Source organism: Amblyraja radiata, chromosome 28 (genome assembly GCF_010909765.2).
Source record: "Amblyraja radiata isolate CabotCenter1 chromosome 28, sAmbRad1.1.pri, whole genome shotgun sequence".
NCBI classification, from domain to species: domain Eukaryota; kingdom Metazoa; phylum Chordata; class Chondrichthyes; order Rajiformes; family Rajidae; genus Amblyraja; species Amblyraja radiata.
The window spans coordinates 9,259,793-9,278,503 of record NC_045983.1 but is presented as its reverse complement, the minus strand read 5'-3'; the positions used below and the strand labels follow the sequence as shown (position 1 = coordinate 9,278,503).

Sequence of the window (18,711 nt, the reverse complement as noted above, 5' to 3'; positions counted from 1 at the left end):
AAACTGTAACCTAGCCATCCTATTTTTGCAAGCTAACCAGTGGTTTGCATCTTGCAGTGTAGCCTCTGTATTTTTGTTCATGAAGTCTTCTGCGGCCAGTGTTCATTGACAAATCCACACCTGACTCATGAAGAGTGTTTCTGATCTGTCGGACAGGTTTTTGGGGATTTTTTCTTTATTATAGAGAGAATTCTTCCGTCATCAGCTGTGGAGGTCTTCCTTGCCCTACCAGTCCCTTTGCGATTAGTAAGCTCACCAGTGCTCTCTTTCTTCTTAATAATGTTCCAAACAGTTGATTTTGGCAAGTCTAAGGTTTGGCTGATGTCTCTAACAGTTTTATTCTTGTTTCTCAGTCTCATCATGGCTTCTTTGACTTTCATTGGCACAACTTTGGTCCTCATGTTGATAAACAGCAATAAAAGTTTCCAAAGGTGATGGAGAGACTAGGTGCTGAGAGCTCTCTTATACCTGCATTAAGGAGGCAATTAAACACACCTGAGCAATTACAAACACCTGTGAAGCCATGTGTCCCAAAGATCATGATGCCCTGAAATGGGGGGGACTATGTTTAAACACAGCTGTAATTTCTACATGGTGAAACCAAAATGTATAAAAATGGTCTTTAATAAAATCTGACAATGTGCACTTTAACCACATGTGATTTTTTTGGATTTTTTTTCTATTACAAATCTCAAATTGTGGAGTACAGAGGCAAATAAATAAATGATGGGTCTTTGTCCCAAACATTTTTCCACATTATCAGATCCATTCCTGTACTGGAAGAGCTTGTGCATGTTCTGGAGCACCAGTCATCAGTAGTTTCTGCAATGGTGTCAGGGCCTGTTGCCTTTGCTATATTCAATGCCTTTCGCCATTTCTTCCCAACTACCATCAGGCTATAGGAACACTACAAACTCCAACTTAACTACAAACTGACTTGGTTATACTTGGGACTTTGGACTTTTTTCTTTTTTGTACTATATTGGTTTCTTTATTTCTTGAACATGTTCATTTTTGTTGATATTTTAGCTATTAAATACTGTGTTTACAAACCTGTTGTGCTGCTGCAAGTGAGAATTTCATTGTTCGGTTTTGGTATGACAATAAAACTATTTTGACTTTTGATTTCCCGAAATCACATGGAGTGTATCAAATTGGCTAAAGACTGGCATTGATCCTGCTGGCTATCACTAGTGGATGCTGACATACAGCCCTGTGCAAATGTGTGAATGATGTTGGAATCAAAAAAGGTTGTCCACCCATTGTTGAAAGAATGGAGAAATGGTAGTTCTCCATTTCACACCAAGCTTTCCCATTGGCTTTCTTTTTGAATTTCCACTTACTGTTCGGATAGAAATAATTAAAGTATTGACTTGAGGAATGAACTGCTCCTTTCGTCTGTGATGTTTCTATGTTTAGCAGTCCATAAGAGTATGTAAGGATTGCTTTAATTTCTTCTTTGGGCGGAAAACAACTCCTAACACCAATGTGTTTAAGAAGGAACTGCAGATGCTGGAAAATCGAACGTACACAAAAATGTTGGAGAAACTCAGCGGGTGCAGCAGCAACTATGGAGCGAAGGGGATAGGCAACGTTTCGAGCCAAAACCCTTCTTCAGACTGATAGGGGGTGGGGGGAGGCGGGGAGAAGAAAGGAAAAAGGAGGAGGAGGAGCCCGAGGGTGGAGGTAGGAAGGGGAGGAGACAGCAAGGATTAACAGAATTGTGAGAATTCAATGTTCATGCCACCAGGATGCAGGCTCCCCAAGCGGAATATGAGGTGCTGTTCCTTCAATTTCCGGTGTTGCTCACTCTGACCGTGGAGGAGGCCCAGGACAGAGAGGACCAATGCATTGAAAAGTTAGGATTATTTTGGGCCGAGAGTCATCAGTGTTAATTGCTATTGTTCCTTTGGCTATAAACCAGATCCAACCCGCTATACTGCTCCCAAAATGTGCTCACAGTAATTTCTTGTTTACAATAAAAGCAAACTGGGACAATTGCTTGTGTGTGATTTGGTTGGAAGATTAGTACTAGAACATTGACATTGAAGTTTTCTGTTGCAGTCTGTGATACACTACAAAATGTTCATGTATGCCATGTACATACTATTACTTTTTCATTGTAGAATTGTTTGAAAGAAAGTTACTGTCTCGTGCAAAATTTCATCAACGCTCAGTTTGACTTGCAATGCACCTCACCATTCAAACTATATCACTGAATTCTCAGAGGAAAGAGGATGAGCTGTGTGAATGCATAAAGTGTGTTAATAAAGTTTATGCCATTCTAGGCACCAAAGTCATTGGAGTAGGGAGAGCACAAACGCTGTTTATTTGGGTGGACGAGGTAACATTTGGAACGGCAGTTGCTTGTTTAGGATTGTGCCAGAAGTATGGGTTACGCTTCATGGATTTTAAAGAATGGACCAGTTAACTTTATCTATTATCAGCGGATGGTGACTTTTTCATGAGTTCTGAACTCTTAATAGAATCCAAGTTTTTTTTTAATGTACTAATCCTGGGAGGTCAGACTGACCTTGCTGTATGGCTCTGTAATATTGTGGTAAATATCTAGTGGGCTTTGTTTTGAACAACATTTTAAAATTACAGTAAACTTGTCAAAGTTAGAGCAGTTAACAAAATTGTCAGATCATGAGAGTTTTGATAGGCAATGCAATTTGAACAATATCTGCATTTACCCAAAAAACTTGAATTCCCAGTGACTATCTTCTGTTTTATTTTTTTAAAGTGCTAGATTATTTTGTAGTGCAGTTCCGAAGCAAAGTTAGTTAGGTTTAAGAACATGAAGGCAACAAAACTCTTGCAGTGCTATAATCTATGATGATGAATGACAGGTAGATACCAAGAGCCTGTTTACAGTAGCTGCAGAATCTGGAACTAGCACTCTCAGTACAAGAGGGATGTAAAGCTAGGTATTCTCTTAATCATGTTTTATTATTAATTTTTCTTGGTATGGGTGTTACTAGCCTTGCCCACCCCTGATTATCTTTGGAAAGTTTATGGTCAGGTCTGAAGTAGGGTCTCGACCCAAAACATCACGCATTCTTCTCTCCAGAGATGCTGCTTGTGCTGCTGAGTTACCATTTTGTGTCTACTTTCATGACACAAATGGTACTTGCCATTTATTAGTCCATGCCTGAACGATGTCCAGGTCTTACAGGCTTCAATGCTGAGGAGCATGAATGGAATTAAATGAAGTGCTATTTTTACAAAACATACTTCTAATCTATCGGTTGTTTTATCAATGAGTGGACGATAGTGAAGGGAATTACTTCCCTACTGGTATGGGGAGCAATAAAGATGTGCCAATTGATTGTCTCATGGTTAATATTAACTGTAAGAAGGAGTTTTCACGCAGAATATAACACAGATAGTGAAAAAGACGAACTCTACTCCCTCTTCACCTATGACTAAACACCTGTACGAACACCATCATCAAGTATGCAGATGATACAACGGTGATTGGCCTCATCAGCAACAACGATGAGTCGGCCTACAGGGAGGAGGTCCAGCACTTAGCAGCATGGTGCGCTGACAACAACCTGGCCCTTAACTCCAAGAAGACCAAGGAGCTCATTGTAGACTTCAGGAAGTCCAGGGGCGGCACGCACACCCCCATCCACATTAACGGGACGGAGGTGGAACGTGTTTCTAGCTTCAGGTTCCTGGGAGTCAACATCTCCGATGACCTCTCTTGGACCCACAATACCTCAACTCTGATCAAGAAGGCTCACCAGCGTCTCTTCTTCCTGAGGAGACTGAAGAAGGTCCATCTGTCTCCTCAGATCCTGGTGAACTTCTACCGCTGCACCATCGAGAGCATCCTTACCAACTGCATCACAGTATGGTATGGCAACTGCTCTGTCTCCGACCGGAAGGCATTGCAGAGGGTGGTGAAAATTGCCCAACGCATCACCGGTTCCTCGCTCCCCTCCATTGAGTCTGTCCAAAGCAAGCGTTGTCTGCGGAGGGCGCTCAGCATCGCCAAGGACTGCTCTCACCCCAACCATGGACTGTTTACCCTCCTACCATCCGGGAGGCGCTACAGGTCTCTCCGTTGCCGAACCAGCAGGTCCAGGAACAGCTTCTTCCCGGCGGCTGTCACTCTACTCAACAACGTACCTCGGTGACTGCCAATCACCCCCCCACCCCCCGGACACTTATTATCACTTATTATTATTTATTCAAATCATTTGCTATGTCGCTCTTCCAGGGAGATGCTAAATGCATTTAGTTGTCTCTGTACTGTACACTGACAATTAAAATTGAATCTGAATCTGAATCTGATCTAGTGAGGAAGTTAAAAATATATATATAGCCAGTTGTTTTCCTGTATGAGCAGTGTCAGGCAAACGTAAAGATCCATTGCAGGATCCCAGGATTGCAGAACTTTTTCAATTGGTATCTTAGAGAATTGATTGATGTGCTTTCTTTTGACATAGTTATTAGAGCATTAATTCTCACTTTCCTGATGCTAATGTGATGATCACCAAATGTTATAACCATGCAACATTCTCTTTCATTCACAAATTACTGTCTTTGTTTTAAGGGTGAGGAATCTTTTTTATATTTTAGTATTTTAACTGTTCAATTTAGTGCAGATGAACCTCTGTGTTGCTCGACTAGCTATGTTTAGTGTCTGTCATTTCCTATTAAGAATAATCCTTCCATCTTTAAAATTTGCTACGATCCCTGTACAATGTCTTGGTTTTCTTTACCAGTCCACATTTCCATGTTATCTATTGACCTACTCGCAAGCTACTATTAGTGATGTTGCCCAATGAAGTAACTTCATGTGTGGGATAAAATTGGCCTTGCCAACACCCTTTGAGGGAACAATTAGAAAACATAAACATAGGTGGTGCAAGAATATGAGCTCTTTTGGCTGGAAATTCCAGATTCTTGGTTCTTGTTAAATATGGTCTACAGAATGCCTTAAAATGTCCACATAGCAAATGTCAGGCAGAGAAAATGGAAAGAAACTTGCATGAACAACCTGTTTAGGTTGTCAGGGACGGGATGGAATCAGTGACTAGGGAATGGTATTTGTGACAGACTGTCCAGGTACGAGAAGGTAAGCTATTCCCAGTAATTTTCTGGCTACAGATTAGAGAAATAAGTGTTTGCTCTTATAAAATATAATTTGCAGTGCGACATAGATTTCAACTCCATACCTAAAGAAGAATATACTTGCCTTGCGGTCAGTGCTCTGTAGAGTCAATACGTTTGCAAATACTCTGTCAAACCTTTGCAGATGTACTGTAGAAAATATCCTGACTGGTTGCATGGTGTCGCAGTTCCAATACACAGCAACGCAAGAGGCTGCAGAGAGTGTTGTACTCAGCCCGAATCAACAGGGGCACAGACCTCCCTTCTGTCGACATGAGACGCTACCTTAAGGAGGCAGCATCTTTGTCAAGGATGCCCATAATCCAAGCCTTGCCATCTCACTGCTACCATCAGGCAGGAAATTCAGAAGACAACTGCCAGGTTTAGGAACAGCTAAATTCTATGTTCATATACACAACTCTACCTCGATAATGGAGCACTGCAGTCTGCATCTTGCAGTGCTATAGTCTATGATGATGAATGACAGGTAGATACCAAGAGCCTGTTTACAGTAGTTGGATAATCTGGAACTAGCACTCTCAGTACAAGAGGGATGTAAAGCTTGGTATTCTCTGCCTCTAAGTAGAATGTAGATGCTCTGCCATTGTGTATGTTCAGAGCTGATATTAATAAATCTTTGGACAATGGACCAGAGGATATGGGAATCATAGGAAAAGAGTAGGATCAGATTTGATTTTAATAAATGCTAAAGCAAGCATCAAGAGTCTTATAGCCAACCCTGTTTAACTTCCTCAACTATAGAATAACACTATAGAATAGTGTTTGTAAAATATTTGGTTGAATTTTAAAGTTTTCAGAGGTTAAATTCAATCTGTAGATTTATGGCTATTTTCAGGATATTTCATGCTATACAGTCTAATTTTTCTTTGATGGCTGTTTATACGTGTCACCGATCTTGGTGTTAGCTCGTATAAGCTGTCATAGAAAAAAAAGTGTGTTTTATAATGACTGATTTCAAAGCGGGGTTACAGAAAAGAAAGGAGAATGAGAAGTACAAGGAACTGCAGATGTTGGTTTACGAAAAAACTGCTGGAGTAACTCAGCGGGTCAGGCAGCATCTCTGGAGAACATGGATAGACAACATTTTGGGTCAGGACCCTTCTTCAGACTGATTGTGGTGGGCTGGGGGTGGGGAAGAAAGCTGGAAGAGAAGTGGAGGCAGGACAAAGCCTGATAAATGATAGGTGGATACAGGTTGGGGGGTGGGAGGGGGGGGGGGGAGATGGTTGGAAAAGACAAAAAGTATGAGAGAGTAGAAGGGGTGTGAATCGTGCAGCCAGGAGAAGGCATATAGGTGGAAGGGGGGGAGGGGGTTGGAAGAAATGGGTGAGAAAGAATGCATAATGTTTTCATTTAGTTTAGAGATACAGCGCAGAAACAGGCCCGACCAGCGATCCCCGCATATTAACACTATCCTACACCCACTGGGGACAATTTTTTACATTTACCAAGCCAATTAACCTACAAACCTGTATGTTAGACATTAGAAAATAGTTATCTTAGTTGCATGTTTGGTACGTTCAGCCAGGGAGGAGCTTAGTTTTCCTGCAGCACTGAATGACATTCACTTCAGCAATAATGGGAAACCTCTAAATTAATGAAATGATGTCAAATGAGGTTGCATTCACAGTAATGTGGGGCAGATGAAATATAACTTTGTGTAGTTATTTATTATGCATTAGATCAGCTGTACAAACTTTTTTTGTTCCTGATTAATTTGTAAAGAAAGAAGGAAGTCAATGTGTATATGTATTTGATGCGTATTTTTACAGTGAAAACAAAATGTGTGAAACCCATTTTTCCTGGCTTAAGCTGAAGGGTGTGCCTGTTTAAGCAGGTTTGATGAGTTCACAGTTACATGGTTACTGAGATCCTCTGGCTAACTTGGTCGCTTGCTTGGTTGCAGTTCTTTGAACTGAATCACTGGAAACAACAGATCAGTTGGCTACTTTGCTCCAAATTAATAGCATGATTCTCATGAGACCGCTCCTGGCCCTTACAATGCTTGTAGTTGAGTTTGAAGCTTCAAGTCTAGCCATGGACAATTATGACATCCATTTTGAACCTGCGTTGAGCTTTTGATACACATCCCGCTCATCATAAAAGCTATGAACTAGGTATCATTGCCTGCCTTAGCCCTTGCTTCAGTACTTTGTGCTGAACCCCTTGTCGATATCATTGTAAAGGTGATTACTTGAATCATCTGCTAGCTAGCTTCCCATTCTCCACACTCTATGTTTGAAATTCTCCCTTGCATATAAATGTTCTTCAACTCTCATTTACTCATCGCTCCTTGACTTGTTATCTTCATTGGTGCCTGGCCTAGCTGTCTTGAATTTAAAATTCACATCCTTCAAATCTAGTCACAGTTTCATTCTTCTCTAACTAACAGAGTAACTTTATTCCCACACACACCCTCCTGCAAAGCCACCAACAACTTTCCAAAATCTCTCACCCTACCTCCCTCCCAAATGATGGTCCCTAGTGCTTCTCTGATATTGCTCAGACGCTTCAAATATAACTCTTTCTACTTCCTCCTCCTTTAAAATTATGCTTAAAAATCTACTTTACCTATGCCCTAATAATTAGATTTGTTGATAATGCCCCTGAAGTTCTGGGGATGTTTTATACAGTGAAGGCTTTACATAAAAGCAGTTTTATGATTATTATGTTCTGTAAAATAACCACATTAAACAATCACATTTTAATTTTTCTTGATTTGTGTGTTTTGAATGAACTAATTTTAACGTAATTTATGTTTAGTAATTCCAGTTCTACATTCCTCGACAACAATGTTATTTCAGTTATTGTGTGAATGCTGCTGAAAGCTCAGGAGTGATTAACAACATTCTGTAGGTGTTCAGTGAGATCTAACTGAATTGTTAATTAATGCTGTCCAGTCTTTTTATATTAGTATTGACGTAAAGAACGTTAATATTGTGCAAGTCTACCTGTTGGAATATGATACTCCGTTTCGATGTACAGGTTTAAATTTCATCTCATTTGTCTTTTTCTTAGAAATTGGATTGGGAAGTAGCCGTGAAATGTATAAACAAGAAAAATTTGTCAAAATCGCAAATCTTGCTGGGTAAAGAAATAAAGATATTAAAGGTATGACCTCTTGTGTTTGAGATGTCAGCAGATGGTAAAGTCAATACTTGCATTTTGGTTTTCTCTAATGTAATCACTCGAGGTGTTTGTCAATTCCATTCCACTCAAACTATGCAGTGATCACACAAGCAAGTTTGTATTGTGATATGCTTTTCATAGAGTAATCCATCATGAAAACAAGCCCTCTGGCCCAAAGTGTCCAACATGCCAACATGCACCTTTTTCCTCATCTATGCTCGTGGCAGTTTACAATAGTCATTAATTCTACCAATTCGCTCATCTTTGACATGTTGCAGGCGCCCTGGGGGCAACCTAAGTGGTCCCAAATAAAATGTGCAAACCCCACGCCGCACCCAAGGTCAGGATTGAACGTGTGTTTCTGGAGGTGATGGGGAAGTAGCATTACTTGTTACATTGCTGTCCTACTGACAGTTAAATCTGGATGTCGCTCTGACATTCAGATACAAATATCAGGAGTCGCGCAATTGATTTTGTCAGTTCATTTATATTGGAAAGTGATTTGATTTATTATCCAAGTTTCTATTGATACATTGTTCATTGCCAGTTTCAATATTTAGTTATATATTGCTGGCATTTGAAGGTAGTTCAATTTAGTGCTACAAAAGTTCATACTTGAAGACAGCATGGCTTGTGGTTTGCCTTCTTTTAATTTCCAGTTCCCAACATAGAACAGTACAGGACAAGAATAGGCCTTTCAGCCCATAATGTCTGTGCCCAACGTGCCAAGACCAACTCTTAACTGCCTGCACATAATCTGTATCCTCCGTTCTGCATATCCATATGCGTATCCAAAAGTTTCTTAAATATCACTATCATATCTGTGTCACTCACAGCACGTTCCAGACACTCACCTGCCTCTGTTTAAAAAAAACAAAAACACATCTCCTTTAAACTTTGCCCCTCTCACCTTAAACCTGTTCCATCCTGGAAAAAAGTTTCTGACTGTCTACCCTATCTATACCTCTCATAATTTTACATACATGTATCAAGTCTACCCGCAACATCCGGTATTCTAGAAAAAACAATCCAAGTCTGTCCAACCTCTCCCTGTCGCTAATAATCCCAGATCCAGGCATAATTGTGATAAACCTCACCGACGCCCTTTCTAAAGCCTCTACATCTTTCCTGCAAAGGGGTGACCAGAACTGCATGTGAAATACACCCAATGAGGCCCTCAATGCTTTGACCAATGAAGGCAAGCATACCATATGCCTTTATCACTCTATCTAGTTGTGTTTCAGGGATTATGGACACTAAGACTCCTATGTACATCAACGCTACCAAGGGTCATGCCATTAGTTTTTTCCCCTTGCATTCAATCTCCTAAAGTGTAACCCTCACACTTGTTCAGATTAAACTCTCTACCATTTCTACTTTAACAGCCTTTCTCACAGTCCGTGACCCCAGCAATCCCATTTTAATAAGCTCTAAGCTGATCCTTTCGATGCATTTTTAATAATAATTTAATTTCTAACGCCTTGTTCAAATCCACAGTTGCAAACATGGCAATAAATTGACAAATAATTATACTGAAAATAAAGGTACAACTGTGCACTCGGTGATTAATCTTTCTCATTGGTGCCTTTTGCTATACTGATGCCCAGTATCTAATTAATAGCAACATTGATCTTGATTACACCTAAATTAGATTTTTTTTTAATCCAGAAGTAGCCTATAAGTGTGGCTGATAAACCCAAGTTATATAATGTCAAATTCAGTAGCGATGTAGGGCCAGATTACTTTACTTTCATTGCCACAATAACCACTTCCCATTGCAGTCTTGGTCAAATGTGTTTTGAGCTGGAGTTATTGGACACTGAGCATTCTTGATGTTTAGCCACTTTTATTATCATTTAATAATGTTCTTCATAGCTTTTCTTAAAACAATTGTTGCAGTATATCTTAAATATAATGTCATAATTGGCATTAATCAAAATATATTTTACATCCTAATTTTTGAAAGCAATTAATATTTATAGCATACAATGAAAGTGAATTGTTATTTGTTTTTTTGACCCAATTTCCACATTAGTCGTGCGCAGTGCAAGAAGACTAAGCAAATCGGATTTCTTTCCGATGTCTTCTGCGCCTGTTGATTTATTTATAAATGTTTGAAACATGGTAACTAGAAACCATCAGCACTGTTTTATAGCGTTTTCCATCATGTCTGATACATAACTTTATTGTGGGAAAGATAAAGGCGATCATAAAGGTCCGACTATGCCTGTATCGACAGCTGAAGGACAAATTTATTGACAGCGATGTAGCATTATAATTTGAAAGATTTTGTGATCTTCATTTTAGGAGCTTCAACATGAAAACATCGTTGCACTTTATGATGTTCAGGTAAGAATCTGTTTTTATTTTTACTCATTAATTCTTTCAAAGTGAAATTATCATAACTATTAGTGCCAGAGCTAGCTAAATATGACAATTCTTAATCTGAGAATGCCTAAAAATTATCATGAGTTTCTGTACTATGAAGTATTAAAAAAATTATAAAGAAATTAACCTCCTTCAGTTTCTATCTGAAGGATTTGTTTTCTTTAAAATCGGGACCCCAATCTTAATTGGTATTGTTTATTATTGTCTCATGTACTACGAAACGTTGAAAAGGTTTGTGTGGCTATCCAGGCAATCATATCATACATGAGCACAATCATATCATTCGACAATCAATATAACAGGTAGTGCAAAAAAAGAGAGGGCAAAAAGTGCAGAATATCTGTTACAGCTACAAAGAAATTGCAGATTTTTTTTAAAGTGCAAGGGGCCACATCGAAGTAGATTGGGATATCAAGAATAATACATCCTCGTCATATGAGAAGTCCGTTCAAGAGTCCGAAAACAGAAATGAAAAATGTGTGTGTTCTGTTAACAAGGTTATGTCAATGTTTTATGAGCAGTTCATGGTTTAAAGATAAAGTCAGGTGCTTAGCTATAAACGTTTGCATGTAATTATTGTCTAATTGTGTTTTGTCCAATGTTACCATTGATCATTGACCTGGATTATATCATTTAGCTCCATTTATAAACCATTTCTTGTACTTAAATATATTTCTTATAAATTGCACTACCTGAAAGAAATCCTTAGAGAAGCACAGCATATGTCTTCCTAAAGAAGTGGCCATCAGCAAGCTGAATGCTACAAACCTCAATGACGAGAGTGGAAAATGGAGAGCAACAGGGAATATTTATTAGGTGAACAGTGGGCAATTCCATAAAACTGAAAGTGGAATGTGATCTTAACACGTCTTTCCCATATGCAGCAGTGCTTTATGAGACTTGCAATCTTGCAAAAGGGAGTTGTCAAACTTATGAATAGATTTGGGTTACTAAGACTGTCAGTGGCCAAGAACTGCTGATATCAGCTGGTTGCTGGATGGAGTTTTTCATACCATCTGTTAACAGGCAGAGATGTTTACAAATGATCCAGAACATTACCTGCTGTTGTGTGGTTACACAAAGTACGAAATGAACTGCTGAGGTGCCTTGTCCTGACAGCAGGCAACGGTAGTCAGGATCTAAGGGAAATAAGTAATGTGTGATTATTACATGTCTTGCTTGTTGGAAGTTATATTTTGAAGATATTAGGAGATATAATTGGAAAATGAATTTTCCTTTTTATTTCGTCCCTCACCCCCACTCATATTTCTTCAGGTCATCTGTTTAAAACAAATTGCAGTATGTGTTACATTAAAAAAAAATCATACTGAACAATGGAACAAAAACTGCTTTTATAGTTTTTCTTTGTTACTTCCCCAGCCAGAATACCAGGAATTGGTAAAACAACACAAGGATTATAGTAAGATAGGCACAAAAAGCTGGAGTAACACAGCGGGATGGGCCGCATCTCTGGAGAGAAGGAATCGGTGATGTTTCAGGTCCCGCTGAGTTACTCCAGCTTTTTGGGTCTATCTTTGGTTTAAACCAGCATCTGCAGTTCCGTCCTGCACAAGAATCATAGTACTTATTTTGAAGTTGATCCACTATGTATATGTTCCATTGTACTTCAGTTTGACTTTATCAAGAGACAGTTAGATTTAGCTCTTAGTGCTAAGGGAATCAAGGGGTATGGGGAAAAGGCGGGGTAACAGGAACTGCAGATGCTGGTTTTGGATAATCAGCCATGATCATATTGAATGACGGTGCTGGCTCGAAGGGCCGAATGGCCTACTCCTGCACCTATTTTCTATGTTTCTATCACTCTGTCACATGCATTTCATGCTGAACGATTACCAAATGATATGGCATCCTTGTTTCTTTTAACCCCAAGAGGTTCTTGTTGAGGCATGTAATTTACACACTGCTATGTTAAATAGTAAATAATGGATACTGAGGAATTATTCTAAACTTTCAACCTAAGTAAATCTTGGTGAGACCCGACCCTCAAGAGGTTTGAAAATACACAGATGACTCGTATCTTTCTTTCTGTCAAGGAACCTTTTTGATTTTATTTGAAGTATAAATGGCATGTAACACATCTCTTGGGCAAACAGAAACTTGAAGCATTGTTGTAAATGTTTAGTTGCGAGCCTGTTCCTTTCAAGACATTGCTATTGTACTCCCTGTCAAGTAATAGTTTAAATGGATCTCATGGTCAACTAAAGGCTATTGTTTGGAAGTAGCAACCGTTTGAGTCCTTGGTTTGTTATCATAACTTTTCTGTTATCTGAAGTTCAGACAGATGCTAAATCTAATTTATTATTCACTTGGTATCACAAGGTCCTAAATGAGTATTTCTCCTCTATATTTACCAAGGAGTAAGACAGTAGAACGGAGGAAATTGGAGCAGTCACTGGAAGTGTCTTGAGAACAGTCAGGGTTACCGTCGAAGAAGTACTGAAGGTACTGTCGTGTTTGTAGGTAGAAAAATCCCCAAGGCCTGATCTGATATATCCGAGGACATTGCGGCGAACTAGAGAAGAAATTGCAGGAGCCCTGATTGAAATTACAAGTCGTCCTTAAATACAGGAGAGGTGCTGGAAGACCTGAGGGTGGCAAATGTTATGCCTCTTTTCAAGAAGGGCTGTAGGGAAAATGCTGGGAACTATAGGCTGGTGAGCTTAACATCTGTAGTTGATAAGTTACTGGAGAGTATTCTGAGGGATGGGTTATACAGGCATTTGGATGGGCAAGGGCTGATTAGGGATAGTCAGCATGGTTTTGTACGTGGGAGGTCGTGTTTCACAAATCTGATTAATTTCTTTGAAGTCGTGACCAAAAAGGTTGATGAGGGCAGAGATGTAGATGTTGTGTACATGGACTTCAGCAATGCATTCGACAAGGTTCCGCATGGTAGGCTGCTCTGGAAGGTTAGATCGCATGGCATCCAAGGAGAGATAGCCAAATGGATAGCAAATTGGCCTCATGGAAGGAAGGAGAGGGTGATGATGGAAGGTTGCTTCTCAGACTGGAGGCCTGTGACCAGTGGTGTGCCTCAGGGTTCGGTGCTGGGCCCGTTACTGTTTGTCATCTACATCAATGATTTGGATGAGAACATACAGGACAAGATTAGCAAGTATGCAGATGATACAAAAGTTAGTGGTTTTGCAGATAGTGAAGATGGTTGTGAAAGATTGCAACAGGATTGGAGGGGTAACTTTTTCACACAAAGGGTGGTAGGTGTATGGCCGTGAGCCATAAATTACAACGGTTAGTTGTAATTTATTCCAGTTTATGAAATTCATGGTATGCATATTTATCATTATAGATACCAATAAGATTCTTGTGGCACTTAAGTGGGACAGGCCCTTTATGCTGTTGATCTTTGGTGTTTTTCAAATGCATTACCATATCTAACGTAGGTGAATTTGTTCAGCTACAAGCTCACATATCAAGTATTCAGACTAGGTTCTTAAAGTTTCTTTGTGCATTGGGTCTTTGGTTTCTTTGTGATGTTGTATTGCTTTTACCAGTTTTTAAAATGAATCTATGCCATTGCTGGCGTGAAAAATTACAATTAAAGGTAAAGGAATTTTGTTTCCAGCATTTCTGATCAATGCTAACCATTTTGTTTTGATGTGGCTTTCATCCTGAAAGATGAACTATCCAGTTTGTGTTAAAGGACAAATACAATTTCACTTACTTGAAGAACTCACTTAACCCATGTGGGAGAATTTTTGAAATGGAAATATAATACTGGAAAACCTTAAGCAGGCCAGTCAATGCAGAAACTAGCTAGGAGCACGGTTTATTGCTAGTGCTTGGCTATCTGTACTGGTTGTTGATTTACTTGCTAAGTGTGATCTTAACTCTCGCCTGAGCCTGTGAGTGATAATGGCAAGGGAGGGGTGTGGGGTGGTGACAACTGAATAAATATCAATAGAGTAGTTGAAAACTATTCAATCGCCTTGACTTCATTCCCTGACTAAACCTGTTGTTAACACCATCCCTGACTTTCAGAAATGTACAAAACAATCAAAAAGCAACAGTCAAAACATAATAACAATTTTAAAAGTACAAAATGTCAATAGTTAACTCTCTAAATATATCTAACTACATTTATATTAAAAAAATAAATTGCCCTAATACTGGCATCCCTGCTGGGTATATCTCTATCCAAATAAATTGATGCTGCTTGCATGCCAAGTTAGGCCTGTGTCAATTCAAGGGCAGATTTCCTAGAATAGCTGTTGGGGAATTGTGGCAGGTTTGGCATCTGGTCCTGGAATCCATCAGGTATTAGGAATATTGCCAACAAAGTGTAACCAGCAAGTTCAGGAATTTAACATTTGTGGCACCATCTGAATTTAAAGTAACTTGTGTGGAGAATTGAGCACATTTTCTTTCAGAACGATTGACATTTCCCCATTATAAACAGGACCATTCAACTTGCAAAAGGAAAGATTGGAGATCTGTATCCTTTAATTAGTGTGTTTTCATTTCTGTTCATGCTGCCGGGGAGGGTCTCCAACATTTTCTGTAATTTAGCTTCCAGCATCTGCAATGCTAGCATTTGTCCACGGTTTTTTATCAGGTTTTGGAACACATTTACATAGCTGTTGTTCGCAATCCGTTGTGCTTGTAGATAGCCAAGGAAGATGTTTTTAATAGCTGTGTTTAATAACCAAAATGAACAAAATGTTTGCGAAAGCTGAAATAAAAACTTCAAAGTGAACAGTAATTAATTTTGGATTAATTCAGTAATGCCCCATTTAAACTTTTGTTTCTCTAGTATAAACCTTTGCAGCCTCTCATAATGATTTTTGTACCTTATTGAGGTAGTAATATTTGTTCTTGCTACTTTTCAATGCTCAGGTTAATTTCTGATGGTATAGTCAAAAATAGTGTACATAGTATTTTAATGAGAACAGATAGTACAGTCTATGAACTCAAAATCAATTCATTATCAGCACTCTGTTCATCTCTCTGTCATTCATATTAGTCCTTTTCTGCTGGAGTACTCTGTGCTAATGGCTTCATTGATCTATTGTCCCATGTCCTCAAACCATCTCTTTGTTTAGTACCATCAAATCCTACGAGTCAGCTCATTATTATCACCAGTTATTACCCTTTCCCCAGTCTCCTGATTTTTGTATTTGTTCAAAGTGTTTTACGTGACATTTCCTTCCCAGCTCAGCAAAAACAAGAATTTCAATACTAAGCCCTGGATAACCCTGCTTTTGATCTTTTTGCAGCATGAAAATATTTCAGATATGATTGTGCTCTGTTTTAAACTACTCTCCTATATATGTTTGAAGATAGACACAAAATGCTGGAGTAACTCAGCAGGACAGGCAGTATTTCTGGAGAGGAGTGGGTGACATTTCGGGTCGAGACCAGTCTTGAGAAGGGTCTCGACCCGAAACGTCACTGAGTTACTCCAGCATTTTGTGTCTACCTTCGGTTTAAACCAGCATCTGAAGTTCCTTCCTACATATGTTCCATGTCCTACATAATGCTAGTTTTTTGTGGCCTGTTTCATAATCACTGAAGTGGAACTTTGTCAGGAACTTTGTAAATCCAAGCACATTACAGTAACTTGTTGTTGAATATATTTAAAAAAACTGCAGACACTGGAAATCTAAAATAAGAAAATGTAAAATGCTGCTAATACTCAGGGCAGGTTGCATCTGTGGGAAGAAAGTCAACATTTCGGGTCAGTGATCCTTTGTCAGAACATGTAGCTTATTCCTGTTGTGACACACAAGTAATAATTCAAGAAAGCTTCCAGTCAATAAATGAACGTCATTGGTTTTGCAATTGTTCATTTATTCTTCCCTTGAACTGTTGTTGAACTATATTGTTCATAATATGCTTCTCAACTCCCTTTTTTCAAGTTATACAAATGTACTCAGATAGGAATTGTAAAGTGGAGTTTAGCTGCTGGGGACCTTGTCACTCATCTGGAATACATGACCCAATATATATCCTGTGAAATTTGAATTTGCTTTAACATGGAGGGCATTTTATTGAGTAATACTGAAATGACAGAATGTCCGTTCCCAGCATTTTTAATGTTCTTTTAAACCGAGTTACTTTGGCATCTTTGTAAATTTTGGTCATATTATAACTTTGACATTTAAATATTACCAAGGTGGTATATACACATTTCAAACAATGGAAAACTGACTTGTCTTGTTTCATGCAATCCAGACATTTGTATTACTCGTCAGTAGTCTGCCAAACTATCATTGTGATAGAAAGTTGAGTTCAAGTTCTTGAGCACAAAATTGCAGGCTCTTTTATTGTTATGAGGTTGCATTAAATTTCAGCCAAACATTTACAGTCGTTCACGCACTCAGTAAGTTAAAACAATAATCATGAGATTTTGAAGCAAAGCCAATAAATTTGTTCTAATACCTTAAGTCAACATTTATCCTTCAACCTCTGCTACTAAAAGTAGATTACTGTGCATACTTGTCTTGTTTTGCAGCTTACAGCAGTGGCTGTGTTTTGTAAATACTTCATTAGCTCCAAATTACTCCAGAAAGGTGCAAAATACCTTATTTCCCCATTATTCCTCGACTGATAACCACAACAGCTTTGTTCCACATCATGTTCAGCCCAGACATTGTGGGCCGATGGGCCTGTTTCTACGTTGTACCGCATTGCTCTATAGATGGTCCTTTCAGTGAATCAATTATTACTCTTCTGAACAGTCTCTTGGAGATCTCATCCAAATCTGAAATGGAGCAATTCAATTTTATCTTCCAAGCTACTTTAAAATATTTTTGTCTCTTTTTTGGTAAATTGGTGCTTCCCCCCCCCCCCCACCTCGAGCAGGATTTTGTCAAGCATTGAAGGGAACATTAAAATAACACAACATTTTGGAGGAATAAATGTGTTTGGTATTTGGTTACTAAATTAGCTTATTGGCTTGGGGTGGTACTTTGCAATTTACAATTATGAAGGACTTTGATTATAACATTTCCAAAGCTCTTCATAGTGTCATGAATAGGTTTTGCAAGGGTTCTGAGAAAGTGGCTGGATAAGAATGGAGATGTGGGTGGAATTGAAGCTGTGGGGACATTGAAACCCATGGATGAAAGGCTATGTATGAGACTTGGGCAGCTAAAGTTTGGTATGGTGCTTGAGTTGCCTGCAATAGTGAAGATCTGGATGGGCAAGTATAATGGGAAAGTTGAACCTGCACTTGGATGTGAAAAATATACATCTTCTAGATGCGCTGGGACGCATCCTCAGTGACGTGACCTGGGGTCATCGGGTGTTTCGGGTCTCACAACATCAGACACCCTCGCCCAGGCGACCCAGCCGGGGTTGATCAGGCCCCGACTTGCGTCCCAGCAGCAACCGCCCACGGATCAGCCATCTTAATAACTACTCTGCAAGGGTTGGGAGACTCTAATGCGTGGAGGGACTGGGCTCTGTGGGGTGAGTCCTGGCCGGGCTCCTCCTGCGTCTCACCAGGTTCAAGGCCTGTGCGCTGCACCTCTTTCTTCTTTTCCGAGCATTTCATTCTCGCCTGATGGTTTTTTGGTCCACGGTGGTTCATTAGGCCTTTACGTAGCTTTATTGGGTGTCTTTCTCATGAAAGACACAGACTGGGGTGCGAACCCAGCCTGTCCCGGGTGCCGTCTTTCCGTGCTGTCAACTGTCTCTACAGTAGTCACCAAACTATTCTTGGTTGTCACCCAGTAGGTGCCACTGGCTGAGCCGGACTTCAGTGTGAAAAATATACATCTTCTAGATGCACTGGGATGGATCCTCAGTGATGTGACCTGGGGTCATCGGGTGTTTCGGGTCTCACAACATCAGACACCCTCGCCCAGGCGACCCAGCCGGGGTTGATCAGGCCCCGACTTGCATCCCAGCAGCAACCGCCCACGGATCAGCCATCTTAATAACTACTCTGCAGGGGTTGGGAGACTTTAGTGTGTGGAGGGACTGGGCTCTGTGGATAGGTTACATGAGTTGAGATTTGTGACATTTAGAATAATAGAATGTGAATACTCCAATTCCCAAAGA

General features: G+C 39.6%; 1 protein-coding gene across 5 annotated transcripts in view; it reads left to right on the top strand.

Annotated features, from left to right (window-relative positions):
- The window catches only part of ulk2 (unc-51 like autophagy activating kinase 2), a 96,706-nt gene that overhangs the window by 8,070 nt on the left and 69,925 nt on the right, over positions 1-18,711 (top strand). For all 5 annotated transcript variants that reach the window (XM_033045732.1, XM_033045735.1, XM_033045731.1 and 2 more), the window contains 2 exons: positions 8,167-8,259; positions 10,585-10,626. In XM_033045732.1, coding sequence (XP_032901623.1) covers positions 8,167-8,259; positions 10,585-10,626 — 135 coding nt within the window. The remainder of the gene's footprint in view (positions 1-8,166; positions 8,260-10,584; positions 10,627-18,711) is intronic.